The sequence below is a fragment of the Dromaius novaehollandiae genome, chromosome 11 (genome assembly GCF_036370855.1).
Source record: "Dromaius novaehollandiae isolate bDroNov1 chromosome 11, bDroNov1.hap1, whole genome shotgun sequence".
Classification (NCBI taxonomy): domain Eukaryota; kingdom Metazoa; phylum Chordata; class Aves; order Casuariiformes; family Dromaiidae; genus Dromaius; species Dromaius novaehollandiae.
In genome coordinates this window covers 4,713,824-4,733,149 of record NC_088108.1, presented here as the reverse complement: position 1 = coordinate 4,733,149, position 19,326 = coordinate 4,713,824, and the positions used below count along the sequence as shown (strand labels likewise).

General features: G+C 42.8%; 1 protein-coding gene and 1 long non-coding RNA gene across 3 annotated transcripts in view; one reads left to right on the top strand and one right to left on the bottom strand.

Annotated features, from left to right (window-relative positions):
- On the top strand, positions 1-15,377 carry LOC112982990 (ras-like protein family member 11A-like). Its single transcript, XM_026099800.2, has 5 exons — positions 1-667; positions 2,087-2,143; positions 4,567-4,649; positions 8,670-9,178; positions 14,747-15,377. The coding sequence occupies exons 1-4, from the start codon at positions 523-525 to the stop codon at positions 9,135-9,137; spliced, it is 753 nt and encodes a 250-aa protein (XP_025955585.1). The 5' UTR covers positions 1-522; the 3' UTR covers positions 9,138-9,178; positions 14,747-15,377.
- Positions 14,717-19,326, bottom strand: part of LOC112983003 (uncharacterized) — a 30,768-nt gene continuing 26,158 nt past the window's right edge. For both annotated transcript variants that reach the window (XR_010390990.1, XR_003259124.2), the window contains one exon: positions 14,717-14,816. This is a non-coding gene — a long non-coding RNA (uncharacterized LOC112983003). The remainder of the gene's footprint in view (positions 14,817-19,326) is intronic.

Here is a 19,326-nt window from a genome sequence, read left to right as displayed (position 1 = left end):
GCCTGGGGCTGGGGGCAATTGGAAATGCAGGGGAACTAGACAGGCAGAACAGCGTGATTCAAAGCGGAATTAGAGCAGGGCACCGGGTGACTGTGTTTTGCTGAAAACCCTACTGTGACGACTGAAAAACAGAAGGATCTCGTTTGAGCAAGGAGCCAAGGGACAGCCCGTGGCAGAGGCGGCGGGGCGGATAAAGCGGCGCGAGCGCGGCCCATGGAGGCACACGCTCGGTGCCCGGCCGGAGGAATGTCAGCGTTTCACTTGTGATTGGCTGCGGAATGGAGGAGTCAGTTTTCACGGGGGTTGATCAGAAAGTTTCCCTTTGCTTTCCAAAGTTGCTGTCTGAGCAGAGGCATCGGGAAGAGGAGGCCGGTCGCTCCAGCATTCCTCAGGAAAGCTGCTTAAATGAAATGAAAAGGCTCCTCTATCCAAGGATTTGCAGCCAAGAAGAGACGCGGGGAAGCTGTTTTCCTTCTTTTCTCCCCCAGCTCGCCCGGCAGTTGATCGGCTCTCATTTCTGGCATGCGTCTCATCTCCCAGGATACTATGTCACAGTACTCCACTAACTTCCTCCTGCTTCCCATACCCGAGTACCCCGTGCTGGACTGCGTGCCCAACAAAATCATCAAGCTCGTGGTACTGGGCGGCAGCAGCGTTGGCAAGACAGGTAAGCCCACAGGTGTACCTCCACGCTGCCTGCTCCCTGCGTGTACTTACGGGCTGGCTTCCAGCTCCGACAGACCCAAGGCTGTGCAAACTCTCAACCACAGCAGCTGAAACATTTTCAGTTGCTGTTCTGAAAATGCACTGGATAATTTGTGAGGCGGCTTGGCTGGTCATGCAGACTTAGCTCAAATGCGAGGCAGCGGTTGAGTGGACAGGGCGCTGTCCTGGGAGCTCTGTACTCACAGGTGATCCTCTGTGGTCGTGGGCGAATTATTTAATATCCAAAATGGGAGGGGTGATTTTTACTCTCCTGTTGTAAACGTTTTATGCTCTGTGGACAAATAACAGCGTACAAAATGTATTTTTCCCTATTATTCTCTAAAGCAGAGGAGAAGAAAGGAGGCTAAAGGATAAAGTGAGCGCTACCTCTTTTGAATACATGGTTTACAATTCAGTGATTAAGGCCAGATTTTATTTTACTACATTTGCGGTTCCACAGCACTCAGGAAAACATTTAGTTGTTTGGATTTTGAAGCAGCCACATTTTCACATCCTTTTTAAGTAACTTGTTGAAGATACCTACACTGGCCATTTCGTTTAAGGGTACCAAGGGGTGACTGTGCACCCATCCTGAGAAAAATGACTTTTATAAAAGAAGCCTATGATAGAGCTGTTTGCAGAAGAAAGCTTTTTATTTAGCTATTAACTGCATCGTTTTGCAAATGATTATGGATGCGCTGAGATAAGAACACTGTAGAAATATAAGTTCCTATTACCATGAAGGGACTTTAAGTCTTGCAAGAAATCAAGAATAAGGAAAATGTTCTAATCCAATAGTGTATGAAAGCACCACTGGTTAAGATGAAAAAGGAGGTGCAGAGCACCGCAGCATGACCCCTGCGTGTAGCACATGCAGCTTGTTTGGTGGGTGTGATTAGATATCACTAATGTGTTTCATGAGGACAACTGAGGATTTTTAAGCCTGGGAAGAACCATTAGATCCATCAACCTTATTTCCTGCATGACACAAACACCTTAAATTTGGTATTGGGATTAGTTTCAAGATTGTACAAGTTTGCTGTGTTATTTTTTTCCTGAATTATCTTATACCAAAGGTCAGATTGTTATATCTGCAGCCATAACAAACAGTACTCCGTAACCCACACTGAGTAGCCTAACTGAATCTAAGGGACCATTTACAATACAAGTTGCCAAAACCTCTGCATTAGGATGTCACAGCCTGGCGCCAAATCTGTTTTTCTGAGTGCAGAGAGGGGCGTTTGCAGAATAATATGTAAGCAATAGCAAGATCAACTTGATTTCCTATCATACTAACTCTTCCAGTAAGGTATTACATGTGTTCTTCAAAGATTGATTTTGGTTCACATTAAAGACTCGTATTTTTTTCATTGTTTTACAGCCCTGGTTGTGCGCTTTCTCACAAAAAGATTTATTGGAGACTATGAAGCCAATACTGGTGAGTCTGCTTTCTACCGCGGTACTGCAGATAGCTTGAAATGGAATCCACTCTGTTTTGTGCCTGGTGCATATTACAGGAAAGCCAAGCAGTGCGAGATGTCCATAAGGTGCATACTTTCAGTTAATAGCCTCAAGCTACAAAAGCAATAAATCAAGGGCTCATTATTTATGATCCTTGCAGCCATTTTTTTCCCCAACTTGATGGAAAAGGATCAGAGTAAAAGGTCTGCTTGGGGACATACCCATACTAAAAGGCAGGCTCAAGGAACAACTCGCATATGGACGAAACCGCAGAAGGCCCGTGCTGCTCCCCCCCGCAACCCCGGGGAAGGCAGTGCAATTCCAAAGAGCGTAAGAGGCAGCTCAGGACTTTTTCTGTGTACTTCCTTTTTTCAGTGGCTTTTATGCCAAGGGGGATTGCCAAATTTAAGTCTTCTTTCCATGACATAAGCAAAGTGGCCATGCAAACTCCTTCTACTTTGTTTCTTGTTTAATCTTGACCTGTAAGGACACCTCAAAGACTGTGTTCATGTCAACTGTTTAATTCATAGCCTCTGCTCTGTGCAAGGTGCCAACCGTGCTGGCCAGCATTGCAGGAAGGATCTCTGTACACTGTGCTCATACCTGCTAGCACATCCCACACGTAGGCCATCTCGCAGTTCTTGGGTCAAGCAGGACTGGATTCAAAGCAGTGATTGCTTTGGATATTACTTTGGAGATACAAGCTGAATTTAGAATGACGAGTTAGGAATGGAGATGGTAGTACAAGACGCCTTTGATCTCTGCCTGTCTGATGAAATACAGCCTGGAAACTTCTCCTTACAGCTCCCTCTTACTGACCTGATGTAACCTGGATGGTTGCCTGCACTATTTCTTTTTCTTTTCCTTCACCTTTTCTATGGGAGACAGTGCATCAAGATAGACTTCAGAGCTTTGCAACGGACTGTTGCCAGAGACGTTGCTGAAAACCACATGGTTTTCCCATAAGCTACTAGCCCAACAGCCATGCTGTAGAATAAACAAATATATCAGAAAAATTAAATGGGTGGTACTGTATTTGTGATCATTTAACCATGCTTCTCCTTCAGTTTGGTATAAGGCAGAGAGAAGTCAGTGGCTGGAAGCACCTGCTCTTTTCTCTGCAATGCATTACAGAGTAGAAATAGTATGTGGTCTGGTCTTGGTTCAGGGGTAGAGTATCTTCCCCATAAAACAGTACCATTTTTCCAGCTTAAGATCTGATATGTTTTCAGAAAAAAAAGATCCCAGAAGGGCTATACTACCCCACAGAGTCAGTATTAAAATATAATATGGTAACACTGGATCCAGATGCAGCAAACTTTGCCACAGTACATTTCCTTATATTGTGAATTTTTCTATGAGCTCAGATTCTTTTCCATTGAAATAAAAACACGTTTCCTTCGACCACATTTTATGGGGTTAATTTTCAGAAGTGATGGCATTGTTGTCACTAATTGACCTCCCTGGTGATCTGAACTCCTTGCTCTGCAGTAGATGGTATTTCTCCAGGTCTGAGCTGAAGCACATTGTTTTAGCAGTAGCAGTAACAATGGTATTTGGACAACATTAAAAGGTCACACAGCTGTGGATATAGCGTTTCTTTGTAATTCCATACATGTATTAAATTCTAAAGAAAAATGATGAGGACATCAGCCTCTGAAGCTATCCTTATTGCAACAATGGATATTTCGTAAGATCAAAACTTTAGTTTTCTTTGACACTCAGCTTGCACTCCACTAACAAAGTAATGTTCAAACCCAGAATAGTGAGAGTCTTACAAGGGCTGGAGCGATCCTAGACATTTTGAAGCAGCACTTGGCCCCTGAATATCAGTCATTTGGATTAACCAGAACTCAGATTCAAACTGTCCAATCTTTGGGGATTTCAATCCAAGCTTTGACTGCTGAGGTCCTACAGATCCCAAGGAGCATCTGGGTGTTCTGTATATAATCATCCAGTCTGCGTCTAAAACTGGAACCCTTTCCTTTTTTTTTAAACTTACAGGAAAATACAGTAGGAAACAGCTCACCTTTTACATTAAGTATCTGGATATCTTGGGTTGAGATTAAAAGTATACCCAGCCAACATGATAAAAAGGTAACAATACAAAAACCTGAATGGGATTTTTGTGCCTGCTGTAACTATTTGATTCAACACATAGCACCAACCTTCCCAGAAACTATCCCAGGGATGCAGTGGACCCATCCAATCACATAGCAAATACAAAACCACTTTATTTTAGTAACCAGCTACACACCACAGTGGTGCCATTCTGTTTTATATGAGCAGTTACCTATCATAAGGCTCAAAAACCCAGACTGCAGCACTTCCATTTTGACTTTATGCACTCTTCTTTCTTTGTTACAGTCACTGACTCTAATGATCTTACTCTTCCTCCAGGTGCTCTGTATTCAAGGAAGTTCACCATAGATGGGGAACAGATCTCCCTACAGGTGCAGGACACACCTTTTGTTTCACTGGAGGTAAAATATCTGCTTAATGCATCACTACTTTACAACACAGTTTGTTTTTTGCCAACACTTTCATCTGTAAGTAACTACTTATCAGCAGAAATACCTGTGAGCTCAAACGCAAATGAAGCCAAAGGCGGGTATTTAAAGCCCTGCCAAAATGAGTCCTTGAAGAGGTTAAATCTGGCTTCTTTAAGAGTAAATCAGAATTAAAAGGAATATATTTCAAATACATTACTGCACCCCAAGCCTAAATAGCAGTAAAACCATAGGCTGGCTTGCTCCTGCCAAGTCCTTGCTTGTTTTATTTCCTGTCAAATAGTTTCTGTCTCTGCGTGGCAGAAAACTCTCACCTGCCCCGAGGCCCAGCTGGCTTATTTGAGACCCTCCTATGCACCAGACTCTGTCTTCTCTAGAAAGATGTTTCTTTCCAAGGGGACATTCATGGGGTGCTTTTCAGTGCTTTCCTTACTTTAAAAAAAAAATTTACTCATTCCTTATTTCTCAGGTGCTAGCATTTATCCATATGCCTCTTTCAATCAGTGTTTAAGATATTCTAGATTTAATACCTTGCTAAGAACCTGTCTATAAATATTCTTTGAAGCAGGATCCAAAATGAAGAGGTCTCTTTTTGAACATCTGATTTACATGCCAAACCTGGGTTTCTATTTCCAGTTTTTTTGATGATGATAAGTGGATTTAAGTGGAAAGCAGGAAGCTTTGACCCTGCTGTGGAGGGAGCGCAGAGCAGAGCAGAGGACCCCTCATTCATTCTGGACACTAAAAAGCAAACAAAGGCAGCCATGGAAGTCCTCCAAATATTCAAGTGGGATTTAATAGTACAAAGGCTTCATGCCAGCTAGCATAGAGAGGACAAGGCAAGAGAAGCTGTTGACAGTGATTAGGCACAATTGGGAATGGCAGATAAACAAACGCGAAGGCAATCCCCTTTCCGTTCTAGCCCATGGAGGAAGGCGGGAGTGAAGGAATTTAATTCCCTCTTTCATACCAAATATAGTTTTATTTTCCAGGTTCCCTGTTTTGATTAGATTGTGCCCCGAAGTACCATGGCTGTAGCCAGAGCTCTGCAAAATTCAATAATGCCATCAGCTGAGGTTTTTGGTAGTCAGAAACTACTTTTAATTTAGTTAGGAGGAGCTTCAGTTTCTTTGTCCCAGTCAAAGGTCTGTGCTGTTTCAACAATTCCCACAGATGTGCTTATCTTATCTTGAATCTCTGTTTGTATCAAATGATGTCTCTCAAATCACTTGAAGGGATTGTTCCTGAGCAGAGCTCAGTTAAGACTGAGAATGGGATGGATTTTGTGCTAAGATCCTTAGGAAGAGAGAGTTGTTTGCTGTCTGCAGGCTGAGGACAGCGGTTTCTGGAGGAAATCATGTGGAATCACTCACGGTTCTAGCCACACCGGAAACGTTAATGTTTAAGAGGGAAACAGAAGCAAGCAGATAACTGGTTTTGTTAGGTGATTCGCTGCTGCTTGAACCATACATGGCAAGCAACTGTGTGCCTCAAAATTCATTCTCAAGCAGAGATTTCCATTTAAAATGTAGCCCGTTAGCCTTTGATTTTCCTGAATAAAGCATTCCATTGGGGATTATCCATCCCTTTCACTGCTGGGTGGGCCTAACTAGAGTAACTGAGAATTTCTGCTCATTAGGCCTCTCTAAATATGCATCTTCTCCAAAAATATTTTTAAATGCTTGCCAGAACAATTAGTTCCTTTTCTCCATAAAAGGAGTTTGTGGGTGAAAAGAGGCTAGCAGGACATGAAGGGTGGCTAATTAGCTACAGATGGGACACAACTCAGACAGCAACAGTGCAAATTGCAAATTCTCCCAATCTGCCCTGTCCTGGCTTGAGTTCACTCTCATTAACCTCTAAAGCAAGGCTGCTAGTGAGGCTCTCTCTTCACTCTGTGTGTGACTCCACTGAATTTTGGGGGGGGGGGGAGGAGGGATGATCTGTTAAACAATTTCACTGCTAATAAAAGAAAACCAAGATTTAGCATTATGTTACTCTGAGCTGGCAAGGGCAAGAACTACTAGGTACGATGAGCCACTGCCTCTGTCGGCAATACTGAAATATGTACACAGGGCAGTTAGTTAGCAAAACTCTTGTTGAAAGTTGTAAGCCTAATTTATGCTTCAAGGACTTCTAAGCCTTCAAAAATTCTGTTTCCCTCCTCCTGCAGAAGGATCTTGTCTGTAGTGCTTTTTTTTAACTGTCTGATGTACCATAAAAGAACTAATCAGTTCTGCTCATTCTTTTCAACCTCTGCTTCTTGAGGTTTGGCTTTGTAATCCGTATATAAGTGTTTAAATAAAAGTGATCTGGTTTGGGAGACTGCTGAGCACAAACAAATCTTGTTAAAATGAATGTGCATGGCAGATATTCTGCACATTTTAAATATATATAAATATGCATATATGTGTTTATAATATATATTTAGATACTGGAATATAAGGTTTACTATTTTAACTTTCCCTAACTAATACTGAACACAGTCTAGCTTTTTACAAAACAGTTATTTTTCTGCTCTTTCCTATAACAAACTAAATTTCTGTTATAAAACCTCTTAATGCTTTTCCAGGTGTTTTATGCCTTAGGAATAAGTGGTTACATGGCATCATGCATGCATGATAGAACAATGTTTTGATGATGGTGAAGCATCTGAAAAGTTGCCTGTTTTATTTTAGGAAGAAGCTATCCAGCCTGTTATGCTGGATCTGTTCTACAGACTCCAGTTGTCTCTAGTCAATTAGCTGACTAAATTGTTTACTGGGCAAATTATTTATGTTGGCCAATAATAATTTGATAAAACATTCATGGACATTAATGGGCTTTGGAGAGGATTTAAAATGCCTGTCCTAAGTCCAAATGAAGTGGACGAAGATTTCTAGAACAGAATTTAGCAATAATAATAATAATAGTAATAATAAAAAGTTGGGCTCTGTATTCATGATGTTGAAGTCCCCTGAGAACACTCAAGAGCCTCTAATTCCCTCTGACTTCAACAAAAAGTGCCTTGTTGGATCTGGAAGAAATTACAAGGCTCCAGAGAGCCTGTACTATTGACAGGAATGTCAGTTCTTATCAAACTGAGCACGCTGGCAATAACTGCAACCGCGATCTCCCTGTTTAGTCGGGTAGCAGGCCAGCATGGACAACAAAGAGTAGAGGAACAGCTGAACAGAGCCTCATCTTGCAAAGTGAGCTGATGTCTTTTCAAGCCCAACAGTATTGTATTCACTTTTATATTCCCCACGCTGGTGATTGTTATGGCTGTCTGATTCGCAGCAGTGACGAACCGATCAAACATGTGACAAGCAAAACAGTAACACAAGCCCATTCCAGCTCCACAAATCAACAAGGAGATTTCACTTTATTTTCAGGTCCAGTAATTGGTTATTTGTAATAAATTGCTTTTTTAAAGTAACTCTGAGTCTGAATAGCTGGAGAACTACCTAGCAGTAAAACCTGTCAGGTTTCACCTAACACAGTTAGGGGGAACCTGTGTTCATGGAGACACTGAACACCGAATTGGAAAAAGCCCTAAGAAAAATGCCTTGGAGGGACAACCCTTCTCTCGCAGTAGTGTGCCTGGCCTGCTGAAGTTGGCAGGTTTTCTAATGCTCTTATCATGCCAATCACAATTTTATCCACAGTAAAAAGGCAGCTTACTGTCATAACCGATTCACTGCAGTAGAACACAAAATGAAAACAGAATACAAATATATCGATATTTTGGCTGTTCTTTTCTTTCTAACCACTCGGCTTTGACCCCTCGCCCTTCCCATACTGCTTACCTTTCTTATGCTGTCGACACACAGGGGAACTGTGCGCTGTCCCCAATGCATCTCCCAGCAATCGGGGAGGTTTCTGTCCATACGTTTTGCAACAGCCGCACATTAAAACAAAGCTCGGACCAGCTAACAGTGCTGCATGACTGTTTGCTCTGTCTGCTCCCTGTTCCCAGTGGTCTAATCTTGCACCTCTTGGTTTTGATGGCAGGACGACACTGATAGCATTTGCTGCCAAGAGCAGATAAACCGTTCAATCTACTGGGCAGATGGCTTCGTATTCGTTTACTCCATCACAGACTATGAGAGCTACCGAGTCATCCGACCCCTGCACCAGCACATCCGCAAGATCCACCCGAACGCTAACATTCCCCTGCTCCTGATGGCCAACAAAGGGGACCTCCTGCGAGCCAGGCAGGTGTCCTCCAAGGAAGGACTCCAGCTGGCCGGCGAGCTGGGGGGCACTTACTACGAGGTGTCAGCCCGGGAGAACTGCGAGGGCGTCCATGAAGCCTTCCAGCAGCTGTGCCAGGAGGTCAGCAGGATGATCGGGAGCTGCAACGGAGAGAAGCGAAGAGGCCTCCACCTCGTCCGACCCAAGTCGCCAAATATGCAGGACTTAAAGAGACGTTTGAAACAGGCTCTGACTTCCAAAGGGAAATCTGCTACCACGCTTTGATGTAACCGACGGAAATTGTTTCCCACACCCCTGAAAAAAAGGCAAGAAAGCGGGCTGGTATTAAGGATCATCTCCAAAATTGAACAGTCAGGTTATACGAGAGGGTCTTTCATTTTGTCTTCGCATCTTCCTTAAAAATCCTACATTCATTCAGCAAAAGGGACTTACTGAATGTGCTCTTTGGGGCAAGAATTTAGAAACTGTGATTTAAAAAATAGAAATTGTCCCAGCCTATTTCCTTTTAAAAAGGGACACAGTCAAATAGTTTAGGCCTAAAATGTAGATTTTATTAATAAAAATAATTAAATCTTACTATTAAGAGAAATGACTTCTCTTGGGGATGGAAGTATTCCCAAACATAGGCAATGAGCCACAGCAAGAGGCCAGGAGAATGACATGAGCTACCCTGAGCAAGCAAAACTTGCTCTACTAGTAAGGTCTACTTTGTTGGCCCAAGACTGGAAAAATAAAGGCAAAAAGAAAATGAATAGGATAAATAGTGAAAACTAATAGTTAAAAGACAGCTTTTAAATTGTAGTTTAGAAAGTGTTCTTAGCAATGTGGGAGAGATTTGTTTATATACAAGCTTTAGCCTTACAGTGTCTCTTTAAAGGCAGGTTTTAAAAAATCACTGTTTGCTTACATTACTTTTCCTTAAACCCCTATGAACTATTACTGAAAATGATTAGAGAGTAAGACACACACTTTAGCAGCATTTTGTAGGCAGTTTCTTTATGGTCTGCTTCTCATTTTTGTGTAGGTTTCCTACATGGTAATGAAAGAGGAAAAAATAGAACAGAGTCATTGTAAAACCTGCAAAAAAATAGACGGTACTGATCAAGAGCAGAGAGATGACCTGAAACGATTTAGCTTTTTTTCCAAACTAGCTAGATTTCAAGTACAAGATGCTGTATGTAAGAAACAGTGCCTTCACACAAAGTTGATTTAACTCGTTAGATCTTTCTTTTTAAAGAAGGAAAGGTTTTACGATGCCTGCAATTCCTGCCTTCCAGAATTTATCATTTTGTTATTCGCCCTAAGACCAGACTTTACTCAATACCTCACGATTCATCCAAATGACCCGTCTGTCAATACATAGGTCACTGGCAGCATCTCGCTGCACTGGGTCTCAGCACGTACAAACAACGGTGTTTGAAGCCATACCCTATAATCTGGCCAATTTTATGGCAGCAGTAACACCACACAAAGCATCCGTCATTCTGTTCTTAATGAGAGCGGAAGGGAACTGGGCTGGACCACGCAAAAGTCATGATGCAGCAATCTTTTTTTTGAACAGACCGTCCCAGAAATTCACAGGACCATCGAATAAAGTAAAGCTCAGTGATTTACGCTGAGGAACACAGCAGGGAAAATCCGAGTTTGACGGATACAGAAAAACACTCTCAGCTGCGATTTCAGAGAGCAATATGGAGCTAAATCAACCTTTTACTCATCATGAGCAGCAAATATGTAAACTGAGTCTGATGAGTATTTATATAGCTCAGGGCTTGAAAATTTATTTAAAATTTTTCTTGTCCCTGCTTTAGACCAGCCTACTCAGGATTTTCCTTATCACCTGGATTTGCTTTATCTACAGCTCACTTTCTGTTTTATTTATGGTTTTCCACAGCTGGTCATCTGAGAAAATCTTGTGTTCTGATTAATTTCAAATTCTTTTATTCACACAAAAAAACCTGCACATTATTTTAAGTTATTTTCAAGTGGCAATAGGGAGGAAAGAGAAAATTAGATCATCCATACTGGTACTATAAACAATATCACAGGATCTGTACTTTAGCTTACGGTTTATTAGCGATTTGATATTTGAGCAGTGTCATTATTCATTGCTGGCACTTCAGTATTGCATTTACTCACACAGGATTTCAATATTTTAAATAACTAATAACATGGCTCAAATATTGACTCTTTAACATGAAATAGAGCAAACAGTTTAAGAGACACACAACCTGAAATTGTTTATATCAGAAAAATTATCATCAATTCTGAATAGCAACTAAATATTTTAGCATTCTACTACCATATAATAAAGGCTAAATTTGCTGAAGACAATTTGCTGACAACATTTGTTTTCAAAAGAGCCTAAAAGAATTGGGTGCTTAATCCTATTAAATATGGTTGCAACTTACACTTTCAGCTCTAATCCTTTCTTACTGGAGAAAAAAGTTCATTTCAAAGGTGTCAGTGTTCTATTTTCAGTAGTGATTTATAAAAAAGTGCAAGGCCTTTCCTGACTACTATATAAAATGGCTCCTTTAAGTCTTACGTCTTTAAATGTTTCTTGTTTATCTTAGACTAAAAACATTTTTTTTTTCCTTCTTATAACCTAATAACCTGCTTTGGAAGTATACACAGATATTTCTACATTTGTATTTCCGCGTAAGTAAGTATTCCCACATTCCTGCTGCACTGGTGAGGAAAAATCTACATTTTAGCTCAAGCCAAAAAATATTGAAACATTTAAGTCTTCTAAATACCGACATGTGGTAAACATTTATTCTGCCACAGGAACTTGGGTATAGCATCTCCTTTGTTCACTGACCAGCAACATAAACCCCGTAATAACTTCGGTACTGGTTTTAAGCCAGACACACCATCTCCAGAAGACAACAGAGCATGGCATTTTTAATAGCAGTGCAGTCCCAATGCACCAGAAAGCACCGTTTTGGCCAGTGGAGCTGAGCAAGGCTGAGGAAGGAGAATGGTGGCACAAAAAGCAGGGAGAAGAGTCCAATGTAGAATTAAGTGCCTAAAAATAATCATGTAAAATATCAAAGATTAATCATGTAGAACCTGATCCTGAATTAGTATCTTCAAGCTGCCAGGGAAAAGTGCATTCTACTGAAGGTTTAAAATTAAGCCTCTAGAGAGAAGGTGCTTGACACAAAGTCAAGAGAGGAAAGGAAAGAATATCTGAATTTTTATTGTTGGTATCAAGTCAAATTTTCTTCTCAGTTATACTGATTAAGTCCAGATTAACTCTGTTTATAACAATACCAAGAGCAATGAGCTGTAGAATTCACTTTTTTTCTTTTTTATGCCTCTTTTTCATTTCACAGTTTATTCTTGGGCAGCATCTGGTTTTCAAGATGGTTTACAGCTGGGTTTACTTGGGCACAAAGCAGTTGAGTGATTTGCCCCAAGGTTAGACAGCTGAGCAAGTACTTCAGAGGAGCTCAAAAACTGGCCTTTGTAATTAATTCCCAACTCTTTTACAACAACTACCAGACCATAGCAACTCCCTCAAGGTACGCACAAAGCACAGTGAGTTGCATTACACAGGAATGTAATTAAAAGTTGGAAAAAGTTACTTAAATTACAAGCTATGTTAGGAGCTGACAGAGCAAAATATTACTGATATGCTGGCACTGTGCACAATTATAGTAATATGGAAGCTGGTTTGGGAGTGGTTGAAGTAAATGATTATTTTCTGCAGTATTTCTCAGTTGCATTTCTCACACATTTCTAGTGATCCCGCATGGAAATACAGCAGGACTTTGGAGACAGGAAAATCAAGCTCTATTTTTAACTTTTCCTATGACTTGCCTGGTGATCTTGGCCAGCTCTCTTAATCCAAGTTACCATGTCCATAACTAAGAATAAAGATATTTATGCATCTTTCCAATGTGCTTTAGCAGCCCCAGGAAAGAATGACCAAGCATTACAAACAAATGAAATAGCCAGCATTTGCAGCGCGGACAGCTTAAATCCTAACATCTGAATTCTGAGCTTGATTCCAAATTCCTCCAACTCAGAGTTGTTTGGATCTCACATTTATACCCAATGTACGCTAAGCGTATGATCAAAACGGACAATTCAGATCCTGATTTCTAAGAACAGCTCAGAGAGAAATATTTGTATCCAGGGTTTTGCCCCAGGTATCTGGCTACTCACAGGATTTATGTCAGGTTTACAACTGGAGAGGGAAGAGCACCTTTCTTAGACATAAATAGAAAGAGTCTGGACCATAAAATAGCTAATGGTTTCAAAAGGCTGACTGAAAGCCTGCCAGCTTACTGCTACAACTGGATTTTCCTATGCCCAATGGCAAGCTAGAAGACTTTGGGTCAGCATCACATTGACTCCGCTGGAGATGCAGCTCTGTTTGCAGAGCCAGCACATGACCCTGAAGCTGCAGAAGACAATGACATATTTGTTAGTTTTTAGTTGCTCCTGTATTTTCAAGGTGTTCTTATGAGTTGTCCATGTCTCTTTGGGGGCTAGCACAGGACAGCCACGCAATTAAAAGTTAAAAAAGATCTCTAGATTCACTCTGTGGTCCCAGAAAAGATTCCCCAATCTATCCCCTCTGGAGACAAAGCAAGACTGTTCCTCTGATACTTTTCAATCTCTATTCACACTGGTTCTTTCATCCCTCGTCCCTTCTTATTCATTCCCTCTGTGCTGCTTTAGTTTAGTTAGCAAGCAGAAACTCTTCTGCAATCATTCTTCCTTAGGTTTAGAAGCATATTTTCTGCTGTTTAGCTTAAAATCTATTTCCAAGACTTTAACTCCAAGCAGACATGGTTTATATCAAAAGAAGAGTGTCTGCTTAGCCTTTTGACCTTATTTACCTAAATCATTTTAAATTACATCTAAATCAAGTCAGTGCAACTCTGTATTTAGACAAACCTTTGGATTCATCCCATTTTCCCCCAGACGCTCTCATTGGCTTAGCCTAACACATCCTTCCCCTGTTGTGTGCATACAACATTAAGCTCATTTGTGTTGCTTAGTCATTGTTTATTTAAACCTGCTTAGTTCTTGTAGAGTTTGATAATTTGCTGCTCTTCTCTGAAATCTCTTCAGTTTAATCAAGTGAGTTCTCTTTTCTAAGCAGCTGTGCAAGCTACAGATGAGCTCAGAACAGCTGCTGATTTTCTGCTGCCAGATTTTTGCCCATTCTTGAAGACTTTGGAATAACCAGGAGCATGGAGAGAGATGCAGAAAACTTAGTTCTCATCTCCTTTCATCTTTCAGTCTCCGTCGGGGACAATAATTTGAACAATCCATCACAAAGTGGACAAAAATTTATCTTAAATGATAGCGTATCAGCGCGGGTTCCTACAGATGGAAAAAACACAAAGTACGGAGCAGACAGATGAGTTGGTAGGCTTCTGTAAACCCTAGGATCCAATTCATTTAGGAGCTGTCATACCAATCCTCTCTCCTTTAGAAGATACATTTTTTACATTTTCCATTTTATCCAAATGGGTTTCAAGGCTCAGCCTCTGGATCTCGTCACACAGACACTTACTGTCTCCTCCGTGGCAGGTCGAGGGGAAGCTGCACATTTTCCAAATGTGATGGGTGAAAGTATGCATGCCTTGTGCTGCTATTACGGATGACTGTGGAGACTGTTCCTAAGAACAATGTTTTTCTTCTTTCTGGGCAATAATGCAGAACACTAGCAACCAGTAACTGGTCATTTTGAAAAGATGCGAGTTTTGTTCACAGAGTCTGGAGACAAACTGTACATTCTCCGCTGGTTAGAAAGCTCACCAGATAAGTGGGGGTTGGGCCTGTTCTGATGCAGCCTTTGAACTTCCACAACAAGAGCTGAATTATGTCACTTTTTGATTGTGATCCAGGTTTCCAGATGCCTGCAGGAGCCACCACTCTTCACACTCTGTTCTGCATTGTATTTCACTTCAAAACTCCCTATGCCATCACAAAAAAGAGAAGCAACTTTGGAATATCACACTGAAGTGCAACAGCCCATTCCCTTACCCCCTCATTGCTGATGAAGACCATGGGTACCTGAGCTGTTTTTTCTTTTTGGGGGACTCTGGGACCAGAACTCATATTCATGCTTTATAAGCAAAGGCTTTTATCACTTCTAATGAACAAGACTCTTCATTATTTAATTAGCAGAGCAAGGTATACTATGGTACAGCTCAGTTGCTCTGTGACTGTCAGTAAGGAGCACTGGGATAGGGAAATGAGAGAGAGGCATAAAATCTCTAAATTGTTCTCCTGTGTGTATTTTCTTTTTCTATGAGACAAAAATAGACTGACTTTCCCTCAAGCGCTTGCAAAGATAATAAGCTGGTGGCAGCGCTGAATATAAAGCGAGTGGTGATGGCAAGTCTAGCTAAGCTGTCTGTGCTCCAGCCCATCTGTTTCCCAGGGTGGGTGGGGAGGCAGTATTTGTAAGAAAAACTTCCCTAGTGCAAAAAAAGTGGTCACTGGGAAAACAGGAGTTCTCTGAGTCAGAACCAAGCCGACGTGTCTGAGCTATGTGTCTGGAGGTGCTCGCTGAAATGGAAAACCAGAGCTCAGGCCTTGGAGAGCCATTAGCGTTTCCCACGGATATCCGTTCGGGGCGGTGGTGAAAACCCCATGTCTTTGTCACATTCCAGCCCACGTGGTTATATTATGCCTATGTCAAAGTTACTTCTCCTAAAGGACTGCAGTCATATTGCTCGTCTCAGCGTAGATACTGGTATAGCCCCAGCAATGAACTGAGAGGTTGGGTTGCCTTTCCTATCCACCCCTCCAACTGGCAAGACCACCTACGAAGGGCAGCGTCCAAGAGCTACTTCCAGATCCGAAATATGTCTGACCGGTGTTCCTCAGGTTGTGCTGGAGAACAGGAACCAGCTCTCAGGAGAGCCATGATCTGCCAAAGGAGCAGCTTTTAAACGCGAGTAATACGTATCTGTGTCACAATTGTGAAATGGTACACTGTATACACAAGTGCTATTCTGCTAGCATTAATAGGCAGCTTTAAAGAAAGCCAGAAGTTTTGTTTTTAAATCCTGTGTGCTAATCATTAAGATTCCTCATTGTATCTATTTTTGATATTTTTAATTTTAGCCATTTGCACTTGTGAACTCTGCACTGGGCACGGAGGCAAAAAGAATGGAGCCGAAGGTTCATCCTTCATACTCTTGGCACTGCACATTTTCCCCCCACTGCAAATATGTCTCAACGCTGACCTGGAAGAACCAAGAATCATGAACTGGGCTGAGAAATACATTCAGTTTCCAAAGCCTAGACATCCGTCAATCCCTACGCTGCAGCTCTTGGTGAGAGCACTAGACAAGCACATCACGTCTAAATAGGTGTGCACCACCTATTTACACACGGTGTGCAACGCGCTTGAAAGCCGAGGCTCCACAGGGCGAAGCGAGAAGGTTGTCGAAGGGTTAAACGTTTCCTGCCCGGGCCCTTTAATCACGAATCACGTAATGCGGAATGAATGTTTCAGCTCAAAATGTTTCCTCACTCTGACAGCTTCATGGTGTGAGGTCAAAGCGTGGAGGGGGACGGGAGGAAAAGCGGGGGAGCAAGGAGCAGCGGGCTAGGAAACCCAGAGAGATGCACAGACGCTCAGAGAGATACAAAGGACGATTTCTCAAGCACTTTCACCCTGGCTGGAAGGGGCTGCAGTGGAGCCAGGCGAAGCACGTATAACTTTAAGGACTTCCTGCGCGGGGCTGCCTCTGCTTCTCCCATGTGTGCGTGCTTCTGCTCTGGGCACCGTTCCCACGCTACATTGCAAAGGACGCCTTGAGTTTCTCACAGTATCTCTGTCCAGACACAAACTGCAGCTTCGGTCCTTCCTGCGCCCTGCAAATTCGGGAGGTGGGGCTCCTTGGGGGGTACTGCTTGCCATGTTTATTTTTCCTGCAGATGTGGCTCTTTTCCTGCGCTACCAGAGCCGCTTCTTACAACAAAGAGCTCTTCCCAGTGCAGTAAACTCAAATTTAAAAATGCATCAAATTTCAAATTAATTTGATTTTTCAGACCAACCTGATCTTAATCACCAAGAGAGGCTGATCTAGTTTGACTTCATTTGCAAGCCTTCTCATAAGCACAAAGTAATCGGTCATTCCCGACTATCATAGTCACTTGTTATGTCAAAACACATTTCTACAGGTCGGTGCATCACGCGTTTGTCTGTTTTCCCTGTGGTCTCCACCTCTTCTGCCATGGGAAAAACAGTTTCCACTCGGGCAACTTTTATTTAATTTATTGCCATTTAACACAAACATCTAATCACCAATTCAGGTACTGGGGGGAAGAAAAAAATTAACCAGTAAATAAACACTGAAGCAAACACCTTTCCTCCCCCTTCCCCAGGCTCAGCTGAAGGCAGACACGATGGGGATCCTCCCCGCTTCCTAGTCTCCATTTCCCTTGTTTTTGCCCCGGGTGACACTCGGTCTGTCCCAATTCCTCTGGCGAGATGACAGACGGTGCAAAAGGTTTCTGCCAGCCCTTCCTCCCTGCTTCGCACTGTCTCTGCCCTGGCATGGGTCACCTGCAGCTATGGTCCTCCAAGGGTGTCCCCGTCCTGGCGTGGGTAACCTATGACCACGGTTCCCCAGGGGTGTCCCTGCTCTGGGGTGCCCACAGCCAAGGGCCGCTGGGGGTATCCCTGCCCGGGGGTGGGTCACCCACGGCCACGGTCCCTCATGGGTCACCTCCCTTGAGAAGCACGTCTCCAGCCAGTCTCCCAAGCCATCTCTCCCTCCGTGTGTCACCCTGCGTGTCTCCTCACATGCCTCCTCACACATTTCCTTCCTGCATGGCTGCTGCTCTATCTTAGATATGTTTGCTCCTCCGATGGGCTGACGTTTTGGCACGCACTGCGGTGCCATTCGGTTTCGCGGCTGGGTCCGGCTGTGACGGGCACACAGCAGCCCGTGGCCTCAGCTCTGCAGCCCCCAGCTCCCTAAATCCGGCCTCGTACGCCCAGCACAGCGCCCATGTGAGCGCTACCTGGGCACTGGCGCGTGAACGCTGTAAACCCTGCAATTTATGCCCTATACACTCCTCCTGCATTGCAAAGGTAAGAAAACACCCCCCACACCCCAAAATGATGGCAGTAACACAAAGAGATTTGGTAGATTAGCCTCCTCCTGAGACTATTAAATTCTGCCTCTTCCCACCAAACGATAACAAGTGTCAGGAGGGAATCAGCTGACAAACCCCCTTGCTCAACACTACTTGCCCCTAAGGCGCATGCAAAAACAAACTGCTTTCATGGCAGGAAATCCTCAGGCCAGTTTGTCACCAGGATTCAGGAAGACTTAAATAACAGAGCTACTAATGTTAGATATTGAACGCTGAATGATACAGCCAGAAAAGCTGGTAAGCAAGCATCTCTGTGGGCTGGCAGGTAGAAATGCCACTGTAAGGATCTCAGGCAAATGCTTTTGGGGGAAAGATTCAGGTCTTCCAAGGATCTTAGCTTAAGCATTAGGTCTTTTTAATAGCTCTACATGAAAACAATTTCTTATGAACTAGGAAAAGGTCAGACTTGAGCCCAGAGCTCTAAACATTTTATTTCTAAAATGGGCCACTTCAAAATTTTCTAGGTCTGAATTATTAGTTTTCAGCATGCAGTTTCAGCTTCCAAGCTGAACTGAAAGATCCAAATTTAAGGCTGTTTTTTTTCTGCCAATATGTGTATTTTGGGATGTCCTTTGTGGGACATTACCAGTTCCTCTAGTTCTATATCTTCATGCTGCCTGTCTTTCAGGCATGTTTTCCAGCTACTGCAAGAGGTAATGTAACCTAATGGACCAAGAAACACTGCAGGGTGTTGTTCAAGTTGTCCCACCCCAATGCTTTGGTTCCCATAAAATTAAAATGATGCTTCCTTCCTTTGTAAAGTGTTTTGAGATCTATTGATTAAAACTGCTGCATATAAGCCAGGTGTCATACCGTTTTAACTGCTCTATTGCTGCTCCCTTGCGAGGAGAAGAGCTGATGGTTTGTTATTAATAGAGCAGGAAGCGGGGATTAAACTTTGCTCTCTAATCACAAACAAAAGCTACAAGAGCCCTGTAGCTTCTGGGTAAACCTAGGAATGAACAACTGTTTCTAAGGAAAGTGAATCCCAGAAGTAGAAACCCAGATTGATGTCTCACAGGGACTTGAATTAAAACAAGGTCAGGCTTGGCAGCCTGCCTCCTCTTCACCTTGTGAATATTCTCCGAGGGACTGATCTGGAACATAACTGTTTTGACACAGGGCTTCCTGTTGCAAATGCTCTGTGCAGACTCCACATCAAGCCGCTGGGATTTTATGTGTCTAAGCCACATTTCCAAGCGGTGAAAATGCCATAGCTCCATCAGAGGCTTGTGGATCAACAGAGACCCACTTCCAGTTTTTACTGGCTAAGGATTCAACCCAGCCTAAAAACGGCCCACAACAA

Bases quoted from the DNA above. Each gene is read 5' to 3' on its own strand.
- LOC112982990 (XM_026099800.2), top strand. From the start codon at position 523: ATGCGTCTCATCTCCCAGGATACTATGTCACAGTACTCCACTAACTTC. The intron at 668-2,086 runs GTAAGCCCACAG...ATTGTTTTACAG, and splicing joins CAGCAGCGTTGGCAAGACAG to CCCTGGTTGTGCGCTTTCTC. The intron at 2,144-4,566 runs GTGAGTCTGCTT...CTCTTCCTCCAG, and splicing joins AGACTATGAAGCCAATACTG to GTGCTCTGTATTCAAGGAAG.